General features: G+C 47.3%; 1 protein-coding gene across 8 annotated transcripts in view; it reads right to left on the bottom strand.

Moving 5' to 3' along the window:
- LOC131818129 (zinc finger protein 850-like) overlaps positions 1–23,585 on the bottom strand; it is a 37,337-nt gene extending 13,752 nt beyond the window's left edge. The window contains exons 1-3 of one of the 8 annotated variants that reach the window (XM_059152244.1): positions 20,539–23,585; positions 17,978–18,104; positions 17,746–17,789 (exon numbers count right to left, since the gene is read on the bottom strand). In XM_059152244.1, coding sequence (XP_059008227.1) covers positions 17,746–17,789; positions 17,978–18,104; positions 20,539–20,631 — 264 coding nt within the window. In that variant the 5' untranslated portion in view covers positions 20,632–23,585. Of the gene's footprint in view, positions 1–9,904; positions 14,223–14,300; positions 15,396–17,745; positions 17,790–17,977; positions 18,105–20,207; positions 20,379–20,538 lie in introns of those variants that run through there. The other 7 variants (XM_059152246.1, XM_059152247.1, XM_059152248.1 and 4 more) reach the window with 7 other exon arrangements.
- Between the last annotated feature and the right edge of the window lie 2,523 nt (positions 23,586–26,108).

The raw sequence follows: 26,108 nt of genomic DNA, 5'->3' as shown, positions 1-26,108 counted from the left end.
TCATTGGGCTCCCTGCTCCAGGAGGAGCCTGCTTCTCCCTCTCTCTCTACCTCTTTTCCTGCTTGTGCATGTTGTGTCTCTCTGACAAATAAAATATTAAAAAAAAAAAAAAAAAAAGACAAGCAGTCCTGTGTTCCTGTGGCACTCATTATGTTTAAGGAAAACACAGGAAACAAAAGCAGAAATACTGAGTTAAACCGCATGGTAGGTTGTAGCAGGAGCAATGGAACAAGGAGAGGTAATGTTGTGAAAAGGGGATTGGATGGAAGAGGCAATAAGGAAGCCCCACTTGGCAGAGCCTTGACAGACAGGATCACAAGTGGGCAGAGAGGCAGGCAGACAGAGAGAGAGAGGAGGAAGCAGGCTCCCTGCAGAGCAGAGAGCCCGATGTGGGGCTCGATCCCAGGACCCTGGGATCATGACCTGAGCCGAAGGCAGAGGCTTAACCCACTGAGCGACCCAGGTGCCCCTAGGCATCCCATTTTTAATGAAGGAAATGAATGTGTTCTGAGGAATTTTGCTGCTGAGGTTACAAGCTCCTGCTGCTGTAGAGCAGGTAAGTGTGAGTGGAGGAGTATCAGGTGCCCATCCCCAAGATGCACAGGAAGGAGATGCAGTGCTATATGTCTGTCTCAGCCAGAGGCTTCTTGAAACACTCACTCTGCGACTACCCCCAGAGTCCCTGAGTCAGTATGTTGTCTTGTGCAGTGAGAATGAGCATTTCTAATGAGCTGGGGTGCAGCTGATGGAGAGGGCAATGCAGAGATGAAACCTTGACAAGAGGGTTTTTTGGGGGGGAAGGCCGGGCGGCCTCCCTCCAGACTCCAGTAGAGGGCGGCTGGGGACCTACAGACTGTGATGAGTGGAAGAGCCCAGGCTGCTAATGCACACCTGCAGAGGGTCCCTGTGCTGAGTGGAGCAGACTGAAGCCTTAAAGGACTGGAGTGCCAGGGTCGCCACTGGGGAAGACTCCACGGGAAGCCACCCTCCACCCCCCTTTCCAGCTTCCTATTGAAATCAACAAGCAGGACATCAGATGCAGGTGACTCTGATGCCCTACCCCCTACACAGGCAAACTGAAACCTAACCTAACCTCCAGCAAATTCTTTTAAATGTCTCAAATGGGGGCGCCTGGGTGGCTCAGTGGGTTAAGCCTCTGCCTTCAGCTCAGGTCATGATCCCAGAGTCCTGGGATCAAGCCCCGCATCGGGCTCTCTGATTGGCGGGGAGCCTACTTCCCCCTCTATCTCTGCCTGCCTCTCTGCCTACTTGTGATCCTGTCTGTCAAAATAAATAAATAAAATCTTTAAAAAAATGGGATGCCTAGAATGTCGGTTTTCTGTTGTTTTTTAACAGATTACTACTCCTCTGTGGACACAGAAAATGAAAAGTCACTAATCACTCTGCTGTGGAGAACGAAGGAGAACAATAAAGTTCCTTACAACTTCCACCCCACTGACAAGTACTTGGGAAAGGCAGGACAACCTTATTCTAGCAACTCAACTCTCTCAGGGTAGTACTTTCCTAAAGGAAAAGGACACCTTAGCTTGACCTTAGCCAGAACTCCAGGATCCTGTAGGTCTTCTTTAACATATGAAAATCTCTTTGGAAACTTCCTTTAGTTCTACCCAGCACCCCCCCCCCCCATGATTAGCAATCATTCTCTAAACAAATAGCCCACTGATACCCATCGGAAGGGTCTCATGACTAAGGTTTTAGTAGAAGTACTAAATGAGATCCTCACAACAGCTATCCCTCAAGGTCCTGGAAACCTTGCTAACAAGATTCTAAGAGACTAATGCTATACCCAAACTTAAAAATATGAGTTACCCCTCATAATCCCAGTGCAACTCTTTCTGACCACAGGTTCTGTTCTGTACTTTAATAAACCACCTCTGTCTTCCAGAAGACATCTCAAGAATTCTTTCTTGACCACGTGATCCCTCACCCCAACATTTCTTTTCTTTTTTTTTTTTTTTGAGATTTTATTTATTTATTTGACACAGAGAGAGAGCACAAGCAAGGGGAGCAGTAAGCAGAGGGAGAAGCAGGCTCCCCACCAAGCAAGGAGATGGATGTGGGGCTCCATCCCAGGGTCCTGACCCAAAGGCAAACCCTTAACTGACTGAGCCACTAAGGAGCCCCTCACTCCAACATCTCACCCAACTCTATGTGATGCAGAAAAACTATTTTTTAAAAAGATTTTATTTTATTTGACACACAGAGAGAGAGACGGCAAGAGAGGAAACACAAGAGCAGGAGAGGGAGAGGGAACAGCAGACCCTGCGGAGCAGGGAGCCCGATGTGGGGCTCCATCCCAGGACTCTGGGATCATGACCTGAGCCAAAGGCAGACTGCTGAGCCACCCAGGCGCCCCAGAAAAATAATTATTTGCAGTACAATATCCTTTTAGAATTTCTCTGGCACATGGAAGGGTTGCTCTGTGTGTGTGAGGGGCTCTTTGTTCAAATATGTTCCTATGTCACAAAAATCCAAGTTTGGTTGCACATGGCTCCAAATCCAATACTCAACAGACAACTACTGACTAGAACAGTGTATGAGCTTTAATCAGGAGACAGGCCACATGGAGAGAAGGCAGACCACTGTACAAAGGTCAACTCCAAAGTTGTTTGGCCTCACCCAAACAGTTTTTATTTTTTATTTTTTGGGGGGTTTATTTACTTATTTGAGAAAGAGAGAACACAAAGCTGGGGTAGAGGCAGAGGGAGAGAGAAAGAAGCAGGATCCCTGCTGATGGTGGACTCTATCTCAGGACCTGGGATCATGACCTGAGTTGAAGGCAGATGCTTCACCGACTGAGCCACCCTGGTGCCCCAGCCAGGGGTTTTTAGAGGAGTTTGGGGCAGTTAAGTAGTAAAGGGTGTACACCTGTCCTTAACACTTCTCAACTACATGTAGACTCCATGATACTACCTATCGATGTCATCACAGTGCTGGTAGGCTGGTTCCTTCCTTAGTGCCTAGAGATTGTGCAAGAGGGTCTGTTCTGCTTTGTGGCAATCACAATGCTCAGCTCCTTCTATGAGAGAAAACATGAACTATAGATAAACGAGAAAGGTTAATCCATCATGTGGGCTAAGGATGCTTCTTTAACCTTAAGATTACTAGGTTGGCCCAAGGGCCTGAGATGAGTCCACATATATATACTGTTTTCTTCGGACTAAAAGAGGACCTTGGCTGCCCCCATTTTGACTTCAAACTTTCTAGTTGGGTTCTTTCCAGTCTGTCTCTTGACAGACGGAAGACCCTGCTAGCAAGGCATCCCCTAATGGGAACCAAAACTATCCCCTTGAGCTCTAAGAATTGTCCTGAGCCAGCAAGTGCCCCACCCATGATTGACTCCAGGAGTGATCTGACTTTCACTGCCTACCTGCATGTACCACCCACCTTTGGTCGAAAATTTCCTTATACAAACCTGAAGCTACTTTTGTCACTTTGGAGTCAGTCTTTGAGAGGTGAGTCCAGGGATCTTCTCTGCACCGGCCTCACTGAGAGAGATTCCTTCCCCGTTTCACCACCACCTCTCCCTCCGCCTTTGGACTTGGTCACAAGGGAGAGGCCAAACCTAGTCTGTTCCCGACCCTCAGGGTAGGTGCTCTTGCACCCCTATGCCCCGATAGTACAACAAAGTCAAAATGAATAAGGGACAGGTGGTGCCTGGTGGGGATATATAGACAGGGGGCTCCATGATCAGGTTCACAGAAATCCCAAAAATGTGGAGATGTAAGGAAACCAGAGAAAAGGGAACACTCCAGACTTCCCTGCCCTAGGTGCCTGAGGGGGATGACAGTCTCCTGTGATCCCAGAAAATAACCAGACCCTAAAAAGAAGTAAGCCACTAAAGATGTTATCACTAGTCCTTAATCAGTGGTGCTGCCAGTAGAGAAGTCAAAAAGATTTAAGTTCCCTGGTTAGCTTTCTATAAAAGACCAACCCTAAAAGCCCTCAGTGGCAACCCAGTCGGGATCCCTCTCGCTCCTGAGAGATTTTTCCGTATTCTTGCTTAATAGACTTCTACTGCTTTACTCACTCTCCCTTTCCGGAGATTCATTCTTCAATTCCGTGAGACAAGAGTCTCTCTCTCGGGCTTCAATTATTTGTTGACCAACCTGCTCCTGAGGCTTTTTTCCCTTAAGATAATCGTGGACAACCTCATCTGGGGAGTTTAGTCCAGACTTCTACACCCTGGCACCGCCAGGAGGCGCCAGAGTGGTCCTGCTGCCGCCAGAGTAATGGAGGACTCTCCTGAAGACGGGGCTGAGTCCCTGAGGGGCCTGCCGGCTCAAGAACGTCAATGGTCCTGGGAAGGCACTGCCTTAAAGATCAGCGGTGGGAACTTCGGCTCCAGAGAAAGTACGGGAACTCAGCCCAGAGGGTCCTTCCTAAATCTTCTACCCAGGGTGCTGATCCCCTCCAGGCCTCTCCTTTGCCCCTGAGCCACCCTGCCCTCCTGCCTGGTATGATTGTCCTCAGGATATCCCACCACGATCTCCACACTCAGCCCCTTTCTCACTGACTCCCCAAGATGACATCGCGCTCACAGGAAGGTCCGCAGAGGAAAAGGCCCCTACAGTTCCCATACTAGCACTCAACCTGGCTACACTCTTCCTTATGAGCCAAGATGGACCTCGCCTGGCCTTCCTTTTCTTTCCTTTCCTTTTCCCTCCCCTCCCTCCTCTTTCTTTCTCTTTTTTTCCTTTTCTTTCCCTCTTTTCCTCCCTCCCTCTCTTCCTTCTCTCTTTCCTTTCTTCTTTTCCTATCTCTCCCTCCCTTTTGCTCTATCCTCTCTCCCTTCCTTCCTCCCTCCCACCTTTTTACTCCTTCCTTTCCTCCTTTCTTTTAAAAAATAAAATTGCTAGTGGGACGCCTGGGTGGCTCAGTGGGTTGAGCCTCTGCCTTAGGCTGAGGTCATGATCTCAGGGTCCTGGGATCGAGCCCCGCATGGGGGGGGGTCTCTGCTCAGTGGGGAGCCTGCTTCCCCCTCTCTCTCTGTCTGCCTCTCTGCCTACTTGTGATCTCTGTCAAATAAATAAATAAAATATTTTTTAAAGATGCTAGTAAGTTAAATGAATTTCTTTTAAGCAATTGACATTACAGCCCACGCATTAAGAGCCTTAAAGAGATTTACACCCTTCCTCCACTCTCTTGCATAGCTGGCAAAAGTCAGTGCCAAACTTCTAGAGTCCCAGAATTAGCACACGTTGGGTGACATGGTCCCCTACTGTAGCCACTTAAGCTCTAGGTGAGAGGAGCTGAAACTGGTCAGAGCTCAGGTGGCAGCTTCATGCTGAACCACGAAACGACCTTCCTGTGCATCCCCCAGCCTGCAGCTACAAAGGATCTGACATGCAAGCCCTCAGGTGGAAGGGTGAAAGTGGATCAGAACAGGCAGAATGTAAAGGCAATAGTTCAAACAAACGGCTGAAGTCACCACCTGGAGGTAACAAGCAAAAGGTGCACCAACACTGACCCCAGATCTATTCTGAGACAGGCCCCATCCCACCTGGCTCCCAGCCCTTCCAGGATAGGGGGCTGGAAATGACGCCAGCGTCCCCCCCGCCCCAAGGCCCAGGAGTCTTCCCCTGAAAAGCTGTCTGGAAACACAGTCCCAGGCTGTGGTGAGATGCGCAGAATATAGACTTCTTGGGGACCAGCAGTCAACTATTACAGAAAGAGAAGGAGGGCGCCTGGGTGGCTCAGTTGTTAAGTGTCTGCCTTTGGCTCAGATCATGATTACAGGGTCTTGGAATCGAGCCCCACAGCTGGATCTCTGCTCAGCAGAGAACCTGCTTCTCCTTCTCCCTCTGCTGCTCCCCCTGCTTGTGCTATCAAATAAATAAAATCTTAAAAAATATATAAAATAAAGAGAAGGAAATGAATCATTTGTTTGGTGCACCAGGGTGAGAAGTTCTTTCAGTCCACTGGGTGGGATGGAAGGAAGCAACTCTGAACCAGGTGGGTGTGCCTGGCAACATTGTCATTACTAGGTTGAGAACCAGCCAGATTTTCAGCCACCCATCAGGCTGTTTAAGGAAGTCCCTCCCCTCAGACCCGTCAGGATTAAAGTTTCCTGCCTATGAGCTCCTGCAGACCTCCAGTCAGCTCCCACGCCCCACAGTGAGCAGTTTTCCACCAAACACCCAAATACAGTTATTCAGCACCTTTTTCTGAGAATATCCCACTCTCACAATGGGAGAATTTACACTCTGGAAAGTGGCAAAAACTACAAAGTGGGGATGAAGTTTTGTTTTCCTGAATGGCTGAAGAAAATTATGACATAAGAATGCACCCTAGACTTAAATCCGTAAGGTATTTTGGGCCATGACATTGTGGACACAAAAAAATCTGAGGATGGCACAAAACAGACTCATACATCAGTGGAACAGAATAGAGAGCCCAGAAATGGACTCTCAACTCTAGGTCAAGAAATGGGCAGAGAACAGGAACAGACATTTCAGCAAAGAAGACATCCAGATGGCCAACAGACACATGAGAAAGTGCTCCACATCACTTGGCGTCAGGGAAAAACAAATCAAAACCACAATGAGATACCACCACACAACAGTAAGAATAGCTAAAATTAACAAGTCAGGAAATGAAAGAGGTTGGTGAGGATGTGGAGAAAGGGGAGCCTCCTACACTGCTGATGAATGCAAGCTGGTGCAGCCACTCTGGAAAACAGCATGGAGGTTCCTCAAAATGTTGAAAATAGAGCTGCCCTATGACCCAGCAATCACACTACTGGGTGTTTACCCTGAAGATACAAATGTGGTGATCCGAAGGAGCATGTGCACCCAAATGTTTATAGCAGCAATGTCCACAATAGGCAAACTAAGAAAAGAGCCTAGATGTCCATCAACCGATGAACAGATAAAGATGTGGTATATATACACAATGAATACTATGCAGCCATCCAAAAAAAAAAAAAAAAAAATCTTGGCATTTGCAACAAAGTGGATGGAACTAGAGGGTATTATGCTGAGTGAAATAAGTCAGTCAGAGAAAGACAATTCCATGTGATCTCCCTGATAAAAGGAATTTGAGAGGCAGAGTGAGGGGGGGTGTGGGGGAAAGGGAGAGAAAAAAATGAAACAAAATGGGACTGGAGAGGGAGACAAACCCCAAGAGACTCTTAATCTCAGGAAACAAATTGAGGGTTGCTGCAGGGGTCGGGGTGGGGGGAAAGATGGGGGGCTGGGTATTGGACATTGGGGAAGGTGTGTGCTATGGTGAGTGCTGTGAATTGTGTAAGCCTGATGATTCACAGACCTGTACTCCTGAAGCAAATAATACATTCTGTTAATAAAAAAAAAAAACTAAGATTCCATATGAAAAAAAAATTTGAGGAACAATACTGAATACCCTTCCAGTATTACTCTGACTCCACAGACAAAAATGTCGCACCATGTGAATGAGGAAGATTCCATCATATACCTTCATTGCATGCATGTATTATTTGAAATTGAAAAAGGAACTAGTCATGGGACACCTGGGTGGCTCAGGGGGTTAAGCCTCTGCCTTTGGCTCTGGTCATGATCTCAGGGTCCTGGGATCGAGTACCGCATCGGGCTCTCTGCTCAGCAGGGAGCCTGCTTCCTTCTCTCTCTCTCTCTCTCTCTCTGCCTGCCTCTCTGCCTCCTTATGATCTGTCAGGTAAATAAATAAAATCTTTTTTTAAAAATATCTTTTTTAAAAAGATTTTATTTACTTGACACACACAGAGAGAAATCACAAGTAGGCAGAGAGGCAGGCAGAGAGAGAGGGGGAAGCAGGCTCTCTGTTGAGCAGAGAGCCCTATGAGGGACTCGATCCCAGGAACCTGAGATCATGACCTGAGCCGAAGGCAGAGGTTTAACCCACTGAGCCACCCAGGCGCCCTGTAAATAAATAAAATCTTTAAAAAAAAAAAAAAAGGGAACTAGTTATAACTCACTTCAAAGAAAATGGGCAAATGATATGAACAGAAATTGTATGACAGAAGACATACAGGTGGTAAATAAACACATAAAAAAAATGCTGAAAGGCAGAAATCCCTAGGAACTGCAGTTACAACACAGCACCACACATGTGTTAAAAGGGCTGACATGAAAGACTGATCTGAGTACGTACTGTCAGGGACGGAAGAAACTGCACCTCTCACATATGTGGGTGGGAATGCGGTGGTGAAGTTTTTTTTTTTTTTTTTTTTTTTTTTTTTTTTTTTTTAAAGATTTTTTTATTTATTCACTTGACAGACAGAGATCACAAGTAGGCAGAGAGGCAGGCAGAGAGAGAGAAAGGAGGAAGCAGGCTCCCCGCTGAGCAGAGAGCCCGATGTGGGGCTCGATCCCAGGACCCTGGGATCATGACCTGAGCCGAAGGCAGAGGCTTTAACCCACTGAGCCACCCAGGCGCCCCGGTGGTGAAGTTTAGATTCCATTTTGGCCCTTGGCCCTTTCAGGGAAATGTTAACACTCACCTGCCTGTGACTTAGCGAATGCACGTTGAGTTTTAACAGAAGAGAAATGAAACCTCTATCCGCGTAAGGAACCATAATGAAAATATATAGAGGGATTCGTTTGTGTAAGTGAAACACTGATAGTAACCCAAGTGCTCCCAACAGATGAAGAGATCGATAGTGTATCCAGAAAAGAAAACAGTACTGTTGACTGAAAGGGACACATATGTAAAATGACCTCAGAGCTGAATGACCAAAGTAAAAAGGTGAGAGGGTGTCTGGGTGGTTTAGTCAGTTAAGCCTCTGCTTTCAGCTCAGATTGTGAGCTCAGGGTCTTGGGATAAAGACCTGCATAGGCTCCCTACTACCGAGTCTGCTTCTCCCTCTGCCCCTCCCCCAGCTCATGCTAACAAGCAAAATCTTAAAAGGATGGAAATCCAGCTTGAGAAGGAATGGTTTATTTATTTTTAAGATTTATCCATTGTCAGAGAAACAGAGAGATAGAGAGAGCGCACAAGCAAAGCAGGGGGAGCTGCAGACAGAAGAAACAGGGTCCCCGCTGAGCAAGAGAAGCCCAATGCAGAGCTTGATCCCAGGATCCTGGAATCATGACCTAAACCAAAGGCAGATGCTTAACCCACTGAGCCACCCACACAACCCAAGGAATGGTTTATAGAAGGCCTTGGGGACACAAGCAAGACTAGGGCAACCTTAGCAGAAGTAGGACTCCACACCACCTCCACCAGTAAGACTTGCTTTTATAGCCCTGGAGGCTGGGGTGTACCTGAGAGACAACCAGGGAGGAAGATGATTCAGAACACGTGTCTGCCATAGCTATACAAGACACTAAGAAGAATGCTCCCTAAGTGGGGTCACAAAGTTACACCCTTGGACTCTGAAATCTCCCGTTTTTGCCATTTTCTGGCCTAAACCACAGTGGCCTTGACATGTAAGCACCACAGAGGACAAAATAATTCAGAGACCTTTGGATTATTTTGACAATGTGTATCTGAAAGTGGAGAATTTCTGTGCACACTGATCCTTCCCAGCCAGTCACTACAACATCTGAGGGCACACTTTAAGATATACATACCGCTTAGGTGGCTAGTGTCTCCTCTACTCCCTAGTTACCCAATCGTCTAGATTACCAATTACAGTCCCCCTGCCCCTGTGCAGCTCCAAGTGGAAACTGCACAGCTGGTCACAAGACTCCTGTGAAGGATGTGGGTAGAGATTCCACTCAACAGTGCCCGGCAGCCTGGGCTATCAGCTATGGACAAGCAAAATATTGGTTTCCACAAGCACTGGAGAAGGTCTCAAGTGCTCCCTCTTCACGGTGACCTCTGGGCACACAAAGCTTCCTGGCACCCAGATCACAAAACCTAGGTGTAGATCTGAGGAGGCTGTATTAGCTAGAACTGATGTAACACAGTACCACACTCTGAGTGACCAGACAAGAGAAATTTATTTCACCCCAATCTGGAGTCTTGAAATTGAACATAAGGTGTCAGCCGGGTTAGTTTCTTCTGAGGCCTTTCTCCTTGGCTTGCAGATGGGGATGCCATCTTCACAATCACCCAGGTGTGCTTGTACCCTCATCTCCTCTTCTTATGACACCAGCCATACCGCATGAGTCCATCCTAATAACCCACTTCAACTTCATGATGTCTTTGAAGATGCTATGTCTAACTATCGTCACGTTGAGAGGTTGGCGGGGGGTTATAACTTCAAAATGTGAATTGTGAGTGCACATTCAGCCCATCAGATAGGTTTTAGAGTTAATGCAAATTAAGGCCCAGGTTGGAGAATAGTAATGTATGCAGGTAGGTAATATCCATTCTGGGACACAATTAACATGGAATGCAATGAAATCTGCTCACTCCTACATGTGGGGAGCCCAATTCTGATTTCAAACCACTCCTTAGAATGAACACAACACCGAAAATTACAGGTAATTAAATAAAAAGGACATATTAATGCATAAAAATTTCCTCTGGAAATGCAGATTGGAAATTGATTGGAAATGCAATTGAAATTGCAGCTTGGAAGCTGCAAAGATTTATCAGAAGCATTATAAGACCAACAACTCCCTACGAGATTTAGTCTTCCTGTGCAACTAACTGCCCAAAACATAGATCAGGTGCTGATGGTCAACACTGGGTTACATGCATGACCAAAATCAGAAGGAAATGAAGAGACCAAATTACCTGTAATTTCCATCAGCAAATGACAAAGGACAGCAGCACTGTTAAGCATGTTGGGTGGTGACTGATCTACATTATTGGGACCATCCAGGTGGCAGAGATGAAATGACTTCTGCCATGCAATCTGGCAGTGACTTCTAGCATTAACTTCAGACACATCAGAACACAATATACACCTTCTGAATTTTTTGCCAAAAGGCTGAACTTATGCAAAGTCATTCCACTGTAGAGATTCAGGTGAACAAAGTTCAATTCAGGAAGGTGGCTTCCTCAAAAAGGTTCTTCTCCAGAGTAAATATTCTAAAGAAGGAAATGTTACATTTTATGCTATTTTTAACTCTTTCTGCAGTGTGAACTCTCAAGTGTGGAATGAATAGATAACCAGCTAAAGGAATTGTGTCATTCACCTACTCATGAAGCCTTGCTCCAGGGCTAATTCAGATTTTCATGAAACGTTATCTATGAATTATCTCCCAAGACATCACATGCTAAACCTACTGCATTAGAGGATAGGGGTTGAACATACCAATTTTTGTGAACATAAACATTCAGTTCATAATATTGCCCATAAGGACTCGATTTCCTGTGTATTTCCTCAGGTTGAAGGAGACTAAAGATTTAGCAAAAAGATTCCCCACAACACCAGCACCCCTAAGGCCTGTTGCTACTGTGAACTCTGTGATGATGACTAAGAGCACCATGACTCATAAAAGATTTCCCACATTAGCTGCAAGCAAAAGACTTTTCTCCTATATGAATTCTCTGGTGTTTTATGAATGTCGACTTACACTTCCAAGATTTCCCACATTCACTACACTTATAAGGCTTTTCACCTGAGTGAACCTTTATGTGTACATTGAGGCTATTTCTTCTGACAAAGGACTTGCCACATTCACTGCACTCATAAGGCCTTTCCCGAGAGTGAACTCTCTGGTGAGAACGGAGGACAGAACGAGCAGTGAAAGATTTCCCACACTGACTGCAATCATAAGGCCTTTCTCCAGTGTGAAGTCTCTGGTGATCACGGAGGACAGAACTAGAGGTAAAAGATTTCCCACATTCACTACAATCATAGGGACTTATTCCAAGGTGACTCTGACGATGATACCGGAGGGCACAGCTATGACTAAAAGATTTCCCACATTCACTGCACAGGTAAGGTTTTTCTCCTGTGTGAATTCTCTGGTGTTGAATGAACGTTGACTTATAGTTCAAAGATTTCCCACATTCATTACATTTATAGGGTCTTTCACCTGAGTGAACCTTGATGTGTACATTAAGGCTATTTCTGTGGAGAAAGAACTTGCCACACTCATGGCACTCATAAGGCCTTTCTCCAGTGTGCACTCTTTGGTGAGAACGGAGGGCAGAACTAGAGGTAAAAGATTTTCCACATTCACTACATTCATAAGGCCTTTCTCCTGTGTGTAGTCTCTGGTGAGAACGAAGGACAGAAGTAGCTGAAAAAGATTTCCCACATTCACTGCACTCATAAGGCCTTTCTCCTGTGTGAATTCTCTGGTGTTGAATGAATGTTGACTTACACTTCAATGATTTCCCACATTTATTACACTTATAAGGCTTTTCACCTGAGTGAACGTTTAGGTGCACGCTCAGGCTATTTCTTCGGACAAAGGTCTTGTCACATTCAGTGCACTTATAAGGTCTTTCTCCAGTGTGGACTCTGTGGTGATAATGCAGGGCAGAACTTGTGGCAAAAGATTTCCCACATTCACTGCACTCATAAGGCCTTTCTCCAGTATGAAGTCTCTGGTGATCACGGAGGACAGAACTAGTGGTAAAAGTTTTCCCACAGTCACTGCATTCATAAGGCCTTTCTCCAGTGTGAACTCTCTGGTGAGAATGAAGCACAGAACTAGTGATGAAAGATTTCCCGCATTCACTGCACTCATAAGGCCTCTCTCCTGTGTGAATTCTCTGGTGTTTAATCAATGATGCCTTACACTTTAAAGATTTCCCACATTCATTACACTTATAAGGCCTTTCACCTGAGTGAACCTTTCTGTGTACTTTGAGGATATTTCTTCGGAAAAAGGACTTGCCACATTCTGTGCACTGATAAGGTCTCTCTCCTGTGTGAATTCTCTGATGATACCGTAGGTCAGTCCTAGAGATAAAAGATTTCCCACATTCACTGCAAGCATAAGGCCTTTCTCCTGTGTGAATTCTCTGGTGTTTAATGAATGTTGACTTCAACTTAAATGATTTCCCACATTCATTACAATTATGAGGTCTTTCCCCTGAATGAGCCTTTATGTGTACATTCAGAGTATTTCTTCGTAGAAAGGACTTGCCACATTCACTGCACTCATAAGGCCTTTCTCCTGTGTGAATTCTCTGGTGTTTAATGAATGCTGACTTACACTTCAAAGATTTCCCACATTCATTACATTTGAAAGGCCTTTCACCTGAATGAAACTTTATGTGTACACTGAGGCTATTTCTTCGGAGAAAGGACTGGCCACCGCACTCATAAGGCCTTTCTCCAATGTGAAGTCTCTGGTGGTAATGGAGGACCGAACTACTGGTAAAACATTTCCCACAATCACTGCACTCATACTGTCTTTCCCCTGTGTGAGATCTCTGATGATATGAAAGGGCAGACATAGACGGAAAAGATTTTGTACAGCAACGACACTTATATAAACGTTCTCCAGACTGAACCCTACGACTAATCAACAATGAGCTCCCACTAAGGGATTCTGCACACTCGCTACAAACATAACTCTTTCCTCCACTGTGCCATCTCTGGATATGAAGGGGGACAGATTTGCCACTGAAGGATTTCCCACATTTGCTGCACATGTACTGCGTAGACCCACGCTGAGTCTTCCTATGTTCATTCAGGGTTGGTCGTTGCCCAAGGGATTTTCCACATGGACCAAACTCATGATGTCGTGCTCCAGTATGGTATCTCTGGTGTATGGCAAATAAGGACTTGTACCTGAAAATTTTCCCACATTCACTGCACACAAAGGACTGTCTACCAAAGTGGACACCCTGCTCCCGAGTATCCGTGTGTTTGGGACCAAAGGCGTTCTCGCATCTACCCCTAGCGCCACGACTGCTTCCGCATTGTAATGTGGCCCTGCACTGGGAGATTCTGTGTGGCTTCTCCACAGTACAAGTGGCCTCTTGCCCCAGAAGCCCCAAGCCAGACAGCAAGTCCTTCTCAACCTCTCCACAGGTAAAGGGCTTTCCTGAACTACCGGATCCCCAGCTCTTGACAGCAGAGGCCCTGTCCACACGGCTTCTGAATGGTTTTGTTCCCGCGGGCTGCTCCTGCTGCTGCTGCTGCTCCAACTTCACACTGAAAGAAAATCGTTTCCCGCAGGCCCCACACCTCAACCGTTTCTGGCTGTTTTCTTTCCCCTGGAGCTCAGCCAAGTGGAAAATGTCTCTCAAGACGGGACCGCACATCTCACAGGGGTGGGTCTTCTGGGAAGACAGAGCAGCCCTGGGCGTCCAGGTCCGTGAAACGCCTACGGAAGCGCTCTGTGCAAAGGGGGCCTCCTCATCCTCTGCTCCACAGCAGCAACCTGAAAGCAGAGAAACGTTGGTGAAACACGTGCTGGCTGTAGCGTGGGGTGAGCCCATCACACATGCACCCGACTCACCTAAGCAGGATGTACACCATGCTTTTCCAGACAAAGGAGACAGAATTCATTTGAAAGACAGGTAGCTGTGCACGACTGGGCACAACCAGTCAGAGTACTGTGGAGAGCACACTAGAAGGACAGAAAACTAGGGTATGACACAAGGAAGACAGCCAGAGCCTACAGCTTATTCTTTGCCCAACGGTTTGTGTAGGTCCATTTCTGCTGCTGAGATTTGGCTGAGTAGAGGCTACAGGAATATCCCACCCCAAGAAATTTACTTGTGGTCAAGGACAGTTGAGGACATGTGAATATGTCATGGTAAAACTTTCAGGGGTGAATGCTGAACCACATGGAAATAGCAGTGAGAGATACGGGTGCCATGTGGAGGCCCGAGAAGCATTAATTACCCCTATACTGGACATCATGGAAGTACCAAAGGGTAGAATTCAGAAGTCCACAAACTGTCAATAGTAAGGAAGGAAAGACAGAAATGGGGTGTGGCCATCTGCGTAGACACCGCAGTCAGGTTGAAGAAATTGAAGAAACTCAGTATGATCTGAACACGGTGCTGGTATCACACTTTTCCCAGCTGCCATCCACCAGAACCAGGTTCCCTATGAGCCCACCTGCTCATGCGTGGAGCACGTCCATGCTATGTATGACACACAACGGACTCTTCCCTGGAAGCCTTCCTGAGCAACCAAAGGGTACCAGAAGCATACCAATACTGTACGAAAACGGGCCAAGGGGACCGCCAGCACTGTCCTAGAGCTACTCAGGACACAACAAAGAAAAACATCCTATGCGACTGTTGGCAGCAGGAAGGTGGCAAAGCAGAAATCATCCCTCACCCCAACAAAAAATCAGTTCGACAGCTGTCTATGAGTGGCCTTAGCCTGAAGTGCCCAAGAGCCCATTAACACTGACTAGAACACAGCAGACCATCAAAGGGGGCACAAGCACACAGAAAGACGGCTGGAGACTGTGTTAGCACAGACATGTGCGACGTGTGAGAAATTAGGCCTGGGCTGGCTCCATCCGGCGCAGGGTGGGTGCGACTGCGGCCCCTGATCACACAGCCTCCAGCTTCCTGCTCCACAGGGGACACTGGAAGCGAGTTAACCCATGTCTGAAGCCAAAGCAATTTGAGAAAGCGAGTTAACCCATGTCTGAAGCCAAAGCAATTTGAGAAAGAGGATCAAGCTGAAGGCAGCACACTTGTGGTTTCAAACTATACTACAAAGCCAGTGTTTTCACAACACTAGGGCACGGGCATCCAAACAGACCAGTGGAACGGAATGAAGAGCCCAGAAGTAAAGCAACACGTCTACAGATGACTAATCTTTGACAATGAGGCCAAGAATCAACCCTGGGGAAGAATAACCTCTTTCATACTGCTGTGGTATCTGACTGTCCAAATGAAAACACAAGGATCCTGGGTCTCCTGCTTGCAGCACTCAAGGAAATGAACTTCAAATTGATTAAGGACCTACACATAGGATCTCAAACCCTAAAATTCCTAGGAAAAAAACATAGGGAAAAGCCTCTGTAACCTTATTCCTGACAATGCTTTTTTGAGTGGGACATCTGAAGCACACACAACGAAAGCAAGCACTCACAAATACCACTACACCAAATTGAAAAGTGCAACTTTTCAGGTGCACCAGAGCCAATGAAACACACCAGAGAGTGAAAAGGATGTACATGTGACTTACACGTGCTCACAATCACCAATCATCAGGGAAACGAAAACCAAAACCACAAGATATCACCTCCTACCTCTTACAATGGCTATTACCAAAAAAGACAAGAGGTAACACCCTGGTCAGGATGTGCAGAAAAAGGAATACTGGAATACCGTTGCTGGGAATGTATACAGGGAAGTCTGTATGGAAAATATTAGGGACACCCAACAAAAATTGAAAATACAACTACCACACAGTCGACCACTGCCATTTCTAGGTATGTATTCTAAGGACACAGAATCCGTATCTCCACAACCTACCCGAACAGGAACATCCACTGCAGTACTATTCACAAAGCCAACATATGGAAACATTACTGTGTGCCAGTGTTTATACTGACAAATCGGGGGCAACCGCCCAGCTCAGTCCATAGAGTACACAACTCTTGATCTCAGGTGGTGAGTTCAAGCCCCATAGCGGGCATGGAGTATATCTTTAAAAAAAAAAAAAAAAAAAAAAAAAAAAGAATAAAAAAATAAATTGTTTCTAGATAGAGAAATAAATAACATGACAAAAAAACATTTAGTACACCCATGTGCAGGAATAGTCAGCCATAAAACTGCAGGCAACCCTGCCACTTGCCACAAACAGATGAATCCGAAAACAAACAAACAAACAAACAAAAAAAACACTCTAAGTCAAATAAGCCACACAGCAAAACACAAACCCTGTATGTGGATACAGGGTACAAACCCACTTATGTGGATATATATATATATATATTTTTTTAAGATTATTTATTTATTTATTTGACAGACAGAGATCACAAGTAGGCAGAGTAGGCAGAGAGAGAGAGAGAGAGGAGGATGCAGGCTTCCCACCAAGCAGAGAGCCCGATGCCGGGGCTCAACCCCACGACCCCGGATTCATGACCTGAGCTGAAGGCAGAGGCTTTAGCCCACTGAGCCACCCAGGTGCCCCTATGTGGATATTTATTAAGAAAAGAAAAAAGTCAAACTCAAAGAAACAGAAAGGAGAATGCCACAAGCTAAAGACTGAGGGAAATGGGGAGATGTTGGTAAGGATACAACTAACATTCACAAGATAACTTCTGAGGCTCTATCATACAGCACATTGACTACAGTTGCCAATATTCTATGGAACACTTGAAATTTGCTATTCGGGTAGATATTAAGCTTCAGAACCACCAACAACAGAAAATGTAATTGTGTCAAGCGATCCTGGACTGATCAGGTTCATTTTGTTAGTAATTTCATAATGTAAGGGCACCTCGATGTCTGGGTCTAGAGATCAAGGCCTGCCTCAGGATCCCTGCTCAGCATAGTCACCACGAGTTTCTCTCAGTCTGCCCCTCCCCCTGGCTCTCCCTCACACACATAACACACACTCTCTCTCTAATAAATAAATAATTAAAAATTCATAATGTATATCAAATCATTATGTAATATAATTTCAATAATACAATTTTATTTGTCAATCATATCTCACAAGGATGAATGGAGGGTGGCAGGTAAAAAAGCGATTTAACACCACAAAAAGAACCATACAGGGCAGTCTTGAGAAGTAACCCATGGTACACATAAGCAGTAAACATGCCCATGCCTCCAATTTCAGGCACAGGCAGGCAATGGAAATGTCACCCCAAGGAAGGGTTCAAAACCCAGGCCACAGAAATGGCACCGATCTGAACACAGAGACCAAGCCAGGGAGAGAGCAAGCAAGGTGCATTCCATCAGCCTCAATGCAGGACCACTGACCTGCGATCTTAGCCGATCAGGGCTCAGCACAGCGGGTACTGGGGCTGCGGGCAGACAGAAGGGCACACCAACAACTCAGGGCCAGCAACAAAAGCAACTGCCCAGAAAGCTAGGGAAGCACCCAGTGAACAGTCCACACCAGAGAAGCACAAACCCTCCCCTGGAGAATGGAAAAGGGGAGTCCGCAGGATACAGAGTCCAGGGCAGGTCAAGGGGACGCCGAGGGCCTTACCCAGTGACGATACAAGTGCAAAGTTCTCCAGCATCACATGGTGGTACAGCCGTCTCTGAGCCTCATCAAGAAGCCTCCACTCCTTCCAGGAGAAGTACACGGCCACGTCCTCAAAGGTCACACCACACTACCACGAAAGGAAAACATGGAACCCTGAGCATTCTCTCTCTGAGAACTCACCAGCCAACCCACACACCCACCCCAGTCTCTCCTGCCAGCCCAGCTCCCCTCCTCAGATAAACACCATGTCCTGCTGTTCCTAATGCTGCTCTCCTCTCACCTTCCCACCAATCACTGTTCAGTGCTCAGCAATAACACACAGGGGACACATGGAAGCAATGTGGCCTGCAAGTCCCATCCCCCTGCCAGGATATTCCCATGGAGTTTCCCAGGGCAAGCCCTTAAGACCGCCAATTATAGTCCCTGCTCTGCGGGGAAGTCTTCAATACCAGGACCCTGAGGCCCTTAGCTCACACTTCCTCTCCAGGTCTACATGATTCTGTAGACTATACTTCTGATGTCTTCAGACCCCACAGATGAAAAAGCTCACACCTTCCAAAGGATTCTCGCTTGATTCACACTTGTCCTTGTCACTTGACAACCAAAGGATGTGTGACAAACACAAAGAGGTTCTACTACCACCCCTATATGACCATGTATCCCAACTGAGGGAAAGCCTCAAATGCTGCTGAGAAGCCTCCTCACCTGCCTCTAATCTTCCCTCCAGTATCACACTCACAACCAGTGTCAACCTAGAATGTTCCCATGTCATCGTCTACTCCCCTACTACCCATGCTGGCCCTCCACAGTTGGGAACCAACCATCCACTATTGGACCTTTCTGAAAACAACCAGCCCTAAGGACCTCTCTGCCAGGCACAGAAAAGCAAACATGACATTTGCCCCAGACCATTTCTGGCAGGAAGACTCCGAAACACTCTGGATGCCATAAAAACTGACCACAAAATTCTGGTGAATTCCTAGAACACTGAAGAGAGAGCAGCTCCAGCCTCTCAAATACTCGCAGGAGGGGCCGCCTGGGTGGCTAAATGGGTTCAGCATCTCACTCTTCATCTCCACACAGGTCTCCATCTCATAGTCCTGAGTTCAAGACTCCTGTTGGGCTCCACACTGGGAATGGAGCCTACATAAACAAACAAACACAATCCCCCCCCATGTCCTCAGCTATCACTTGTCCCAGCATCCCACGGAAGGCTTGTCCATGTATCTGCCAGATCACTGCCTCTCTCCTTCACCTGTGTTCACAACGCCCAGCAACCCCGACCACGAGTTGAGCAGGAAAACCACTCTTCAGCACATGTTACTAGGTCCCTCTGACCTACTAGGAGCATTGCCATGACACTCTGTGATCCCAGTCTCCACCTTGGTCCACACAGCAGCCATCACTTTTCAAACTCTCCATCATGAATCTTTCCCCCAGTTTCCCAAAATTTCCTGTCCAGCTGCCCACTTGATGCCATCACTTACCATTTTCTGAAATATCTAAGTCGCCTAATACAGTGGAAACACGTTCGGACACTCCCAAAGATAAGCAACTTACTGTTAACTTCCATCAGGTTGATGGGACTTTCCCTCCCTTCAGTTGCTAAACGGTGAAAATTAATGAGGGGAAACCTTCCTAAATTGGGGTCGGGAGGTTGCACTGGGGGCAGCTCAAACACTACCATAGTGGGTGGTATCACCTGCGGGTCGCACAGAAAGAGATGGACTTGAACTTATTTGGGGATACTACTTCAATACCCCCCCCCCCCAATGACAGCCTTTTCATGATCGCCTCGCCCAAGAGCTCAGCCAATGAGAAGCCACTATACTTTAACCTTCCAGTTTAGTCCAGTGGACTCGGAGTACACAACAGCTTTAGCTCCTTTCCTTAAGCGGGGGCGGGGAGACGACCTCTCTCTTCTCCACACTGGCTACTGCTTTGACTCGGATTCTTCAAGCGTCACCGACCAAAAGCCCCGGGGTTCCCCTCACTCCCCCCCCGTTCTCCTCTCCCTTGCGAAACCCACAATTCGCCTCAGCCCTTCTCCGAAAACAGACCAACAGGAGCCGGTTCTCCAACATCCAGGGTGGACACGGTGGCGGTCGGGCCACTACCAACGACAACCGCTAGTCCCTCCTGCTGCGCGTCCTGCCTGCGCGCTCACCCCCGGCGGCGGCGCTTCTCCGCGGCCCAAGAAAGCCCCCTGACACCCGCCACCTCCCCTCACCGCCAGCAGACACGGCCTCGGCAGGCAGAGACGGCGCCGGTCTCACCCGCCGCGCCGCACCCTGCTCCTGACAGAACCAATGCAGCCGCGGCGTTCCCCGTTGGTGGCGCGAGCCCCCTGCCGTCCCCTGCCCCGGCGGCACTTCAGCCCGTCAGCCCGGAGCCCGCGCCCGCACTCAGCGCGCCAGCGCTCCCACACGGGCCCCGCCCACCGGCGCCTCATTGTCGCGGACACCCGGGCCTGGGCCGCAGGGCCGCGAGCAGGTGCTCCACTCTCGAGCCTTCGGTCTGGGTGGGGGGCGGCGGGGAGGGCCCGGGGGACGAGCGTTTACCTCAGCCGAGTCCCTGGGCGGGGCTGCCGCTATCGGACTCTGTGGGCGAAGCGGAGCCGGGAGCTGAGGGAGGGGAGCGGACACCCGGGCCATTAGTCTTTGTCTAAGCCCCGGTACGCGGCAACTCGAGAGATGTCACAGAGCCTCGTGCCCCCAGTCTGTCTTGGAGGAAACAGCCTCCCCTCACGTCTTCTCCACTAATCACCCTTCACAAAGTGCGTTTCCGAACCCTCCCAAGTAAACAAACGGGAGAGAGGCCGAACGCCGTAATTGGCAGGAAGTCCCGCCCTAGCGGATGCGCACGCCTAGAAATGTCCCGTCCTGTTCTCTCATTGGCCCCTTGCTTTGTCGTCAGGGCCGACGGTCTTCCGGGTTTTGTGGCTCCCAGAACTTGGGCGGTCTCAGAAAAGGGGTCTTCTACCCTGGAGTTCGGCGCTTCGGTCAGGTCTCACCTTGAAGGATTCCGGAAAGTTCTGCCCCTCCTCAGAGGTACCGGACCGCATTTGGTTCTGATTTAAGGCGGAGAAGACTCCAGGAAGGCCAATCTTCTTCCAAAGGAGAAAACCGTTACGTTAGATACTCCCGAATTCCGTGGCTGAGGTAAATGACAAATCATCCCTTGAGGCGCCTCTGAAATAAATGAGTCTCTCTGTCTACCTGGAAAGTTGTTGTTGCTCTTCATGCTTGCATCCTTCAGCGCGTTAGTCAGTTCATAGTTCGTTAGGAACTTAGAAACCTTCCTGTTAAATCATAAAACTTCAACACGGTGCATTCTGAGGGGCTTTCGGCGCTATTCCTGAGTTTCTGGGTTGGGCAGCACCCCGTCCAGCACGCAGAGGGCAGCTCCAAAGCGCTACAGAAAGGAAAGGTTTTTAAAGGTAGGACAAGGGCGCCTGGGTGGCTCAGTGGTTTAAGCCGCTGCCTTCGGTTCAGGTCATGATCTCAGGGTCCTGGGATCGAATCCCGCATCGGGCTCTCTGCTCAGCGGGGAGCCTGCTTTTCTCTCTCTCTCTCTGCCTGTCTGTCTACTTGTGATGTCTGTCAAATAAATAAATAAAATCTAAAAAAAAATATAAAGGAATAAAGGTAGGACAAGAACATCATAAATAGAAAAAAGGTTAATGTCAGATGAGGTCACCTTACTGTGGGGACAAAAGACTCATTAGGAGAAGCCATCCTCTATCTTTGGGGGATGGAGGGCCCATCCATGTAGATTACCTTTTTGGTGCTGACCGGTGTATTCCTGACTGAGCAGTGGAAACGGAATTTCTGGGGAAGTCAAAAGTGCAGTGAACTTCGGCATTATGCGCTAGTTTGGTGACACGGCCCAGCAGAAGTGACTCCATTTGGCGCCCGTGCTTTCCTTTCTACGTCCCATACAGGTGCATGTCAGGGAGGAACGACAAGGGATGGTAGGCTGCCCCGAATGATGTGGTCAGTGACGTGGTCAGCCTCTGGTTCCACACTTAGCCTCTCTTACCTGTATCGCGATTGCGTCCCATCTATGAAGGAACACTTTTACCCATATATTTCTTCGTCCATAGTCTCAGATATACCCAGTTCCTTTTAGGAGTCCGATATCATCCCAATCATAGTGCAACTTGACCAATGCTGTTTTTGGTACCAAACACATGTTGCCATTTTCAGTTGGAGCCAGTGTGCAAGGGGAGAATCTGAGCCTGAAATGAAGGTTTGTCTGAACCCAATGATCTCACCTTCTTGTGGGGAAGTGACTCTTCTTTCTTCAGGCACTGTAGCAGTGTCGCTTAACAACTGAAGTTATCTCAGAAAACAGTGGTGAAATGCACATTTTGGAAAGCAGTTTCTAACCTTTATCAAGTTGTTTAAAGACAGTGGCAGAAATAGCTACGGGGAAACCCATATTTCATCTCCCTACCCATCACTAAAGTCTTAAAAAATGCTATGATCTCAGAGAACTTTTAGAGAAGGCTCTAAAAAGTCTAAAAAAAGACGGAATAAAATTGAGAACGTGACTCTGCTAGACCAATATACTTATTCATTTTGAGGGCTTCTGTCTCCACAATGTAACTTTTTCATTCCTGAAAATATTAAGCAATGCTGTCATCCTTAAAAAATAAATGGCCACTTATTTTACTAGTAAACAGGATTTTATTCAGGAATTGACAGGAATTTTAACTGGGGATAGGCACAGTAGGGCAAACCACAGGAAAGTCTGAAGAAACAGAAGGAAAGTCTGCTTTTATTAGGTTTTAGGAGACTGGGGAGGTTTGCTTTCAATAAAAGTTCATTGAAGGGGTACCTGGGTGGCTCAGTGGGTTAAAGCCTCTGACTTCAGCTCAGGTCATGATCCCAGGGTACTGGGATCGAGCCCCGAATCAGGCTCTCTACTCGCCAGGGAGACTGCTTCCCCCCGCTGCCCTGCCTTCCTCTCTGCCTACTTGTAATCTCTGTCTGTGAAATAAATAAAATCCTTAAAGAAAATAGTTTCATTGAAGACCAAGAGTTTCCAGTTGTGACAGTTTTCCATTGGCTCTCTGCCCTGGTTAGGGTGTAGTTGCTGGGGCAAGGGGCATTCATTCTTCTTTTTGTTAAAAGCAGGAGATTAAATTACTACTGTGAAAGTTTCCTCCCTTGTCAGGATAAAAATAATCTTCCTTTTTCCTGCTAACTAACCATTCCTGCCTCTGTGAAAGTTTCATTTTACTTTATTTATTTTTATTTATTTTTTTAAACTAAATTCAATTCACTGACATGTAATATATTGTTAGTTTCAGAGTTAGATTTCAGTGATTTATCAGTTTTTTATAATAACCAGTGCTCATTATATCACGTGCACTCAATGTCCATCACCCAGTTGCCCCATCCCCCACCAGGACACCTTCATTTTATTTTATTTTATTTTTCTAAAGATTTTATTTATTTATTTGACAGAGAGAGATCACAAGTAGGCAGAGAGGCAGAGAGGAGGAAGCAGACTCCCTGCTGAGCAGAGAGCCCGATGCGGGACTCGATCCCAGGACCCTGAGATCATGACCTGAGCTGAAGGCAGCAGCTTAACCCACTGAGCCACCCAGGCACCCTATTTTATTTTTTTAAAGGATTTTATTTATTTATTTGACAGAGAGAGATCACAAGTAGATGGAGAGGCAGGCAGAGAGAGAGAGAGAGAGAGAGAGGGAAGCAGGCTCCCCACTGAGCAGAGAGCCCGACACGGGACTTGATCCCAGGACCCTAAGATCATGACCCAAGCTGAAGGCAGCAGCCCAACCCACTGAGCCACCCAGATGCCCCGACACCTTCATTTTAAATGTGGTTTCCTTTACTAATTTTAAGACTACCATGGAGAGAGAAAAGGACATTTAGGGTACCCGTAAGAATTAAAATGAAGAGAAATGGCTATGTCATGTGTATTCACTGTTCCCACAAACGTCCACTGAGCACATACTGGTTTTTTAGGAAATTTGTTCGATGCATGGGAGAAATGCAGGCGCAAGACAAGCAGTCCTGCCTTCAGATGCGTTGTATTATGTTCAAGGAAAACACATGGAACATGAAAACAAAAGTTCAAGTTTACATTCAATGTTAAAATGTGGCAGGTGAGGAGCACCTGGGTGGCTCAGTGGGTTAAGGCCTCTGCCTTCGGCTCACGTCATGATTCCAGGGTCCTGGGATTGAGCCCCGCATCAGGCTCTCTGCTCAGCAGAGACCCTGCTTCCTCCTCTCTCTCTTTGCCTGCCTCTCTGCCTACTTGTGACCTGTCTGTCAAATAAATAGATAAATAAATCTTAAAAAAAAAATGTGGCAGGTGAGATAGAAACAAGAGAGGTGATTTTGTGAGAAAAGAGATGCACTGGGCAGAAAGGAAGACCTCGTTAATAAGAGCACCACTGAGCAAGGATGAGTCCTTCGGGTTTTATTTTTATTTGTTCTGGGTTTTGTTAAGATTTTATTTATTTATTTGACAGAGAGAGAGAGAGACAGCAGGAGAGGGAACACAAACGGGGGCAGTGTGGGGCACCTGGGTGGTTCGGTGGGTTAAAGCCTCTGGCTTCGGCTCAGGTCATGATTCCAGGGTCCTGGGATCGAGCCCCGCATCGAGCTCTCTGCTCAGCAGGGAGCCTGCTTCCCTTCCTCTCTGCCTGCCTGTCTGCGTAGTTGTGATCGCTCTCTGTCAAATAAATAAAATCTTAAAAAAAAAAAAAAAAAAAGCGGGGGCAGTGGGAGAGGGAGAAGCAGACTTCCCACAGAGCAGAGAGCCCAATGCGGGGCTCTGTCCCAGAACCCTTGGATCATGACCTAAGCCAAAGGTAGAAGCTTAGCAACTGAGCCACCCAGGCACCCCTGTTAGTTCTGTTAAAAGATGAAGTGAGCTACATGAAAATTTCGAAGAGCTTATTTGAGCAAACACCAAAACCATTCAGGTAACAGCGAACCAAACTAGGGAAAAGGCTAATCTGTAAAGGGAAGACCGTGAGGCGCTTGGGTGGCTCAGTTGGTTAAGTGGCTGCCTTCTGTTCAGGTGGTGATCCCAGGGGCTTGGGACTGGAGCCCCTGCATCAGGCTCCCTGTTCAGTGGGGAGCCTCCTCCCTCTCCCTCTGCCTGTCTCTGTAGGTGGTAGAACATCTGAGCCACTGGCATCTAGCGGCCTCTTTGCTGATTTGCAGTTCCAAGCAAAAGAAGCCAGTGGCTAGGTGTCTTCCTGGGGCCTCTCTGCCCTGGAGACCCTGGAACTCCAGCCCTTTAAGCCTTTACCCTGCTTGGCTCACTGCAGAGGCACTCAGCAGGTGTGCATGAGAACCCTTCACCCTGCTGCTCCTCACAGTCTGTAGGTCTACAGAGTCCCTGTACTGGAGCATGGAGGGAGGCAGCCTGGCCTTCCCGGAAAAACCTGTTTTCAGTTTCACCTCTGCCCTCTCCATCAGCTTTACCTCAGCTCATTAGAAATGCTCATTCTCAGTCCACAACAGAGACCTCTTGACTCAGACACTTCGGTGGTAGCCCAGGAATCAGTTCTTTAAGATGTCTCTGGGTAAGATAGACAGACAGTTGAATGTTCCATGCTCTCCTTGCGTTCCTGAAGAAGAGAAGTATTGATTGGAAAGGAAAATGAGCTTTATTGGGAAGGCTGGCCATGTGGGGAGAAGGTGGACTCTTGGACAAAGGCCAACTCCAAGGTTTCATCCTCATCCAGGGGATTTTAAAGGAGTTTAGAGCAGCTTACCAGTAAGGGGAGTACAGCAGTCCTTAACACTTTTTGACTACATGCAGACTCGATGGTACTAGCTATAGATGTCATCGCAGTGCTGGGAGATTGTGCAATGGGGTCTGGTTCCTTAGTACCTGGGGGTTGTACAAGAGGGTCTGTTTTGCTTAGTGGCATTTGGAAGTCCCCAGCTGTTTCTAGGAATGAATGTGTGGTCTATAGATAAATAGAAAAGTTAATCCATCATGTAGGCTAAGGATGCTTGTTTAACCTTAAGGTTACTAGGTTGCCTGGGGGCCTGAGTTGGCTTCACCCATACACACTATTTTTCTTAGTACAGAAGAATCTCAGCTTCCCCCAGTTGGAGCTCAAACTTTCCAGGCA

This window comes from Mustela lutreola, chromosome 16 (genome assembly GCF_030435805.1).
Source record: "Mustela lutreola isolate mMusLut2 chromosome 16, mMusLut2.pri, whole genome shotgun sequence".
NCBI lineage: Eukaryota > Metazoa > Chordata > Mammalia > Carnivora > Mustelidae > Mustela > Mustela lutreola.
Note: the sequence above shows the minus strand (reverse complement) of the source record. Positions and strands in the feature narration are given on the sequence as shown.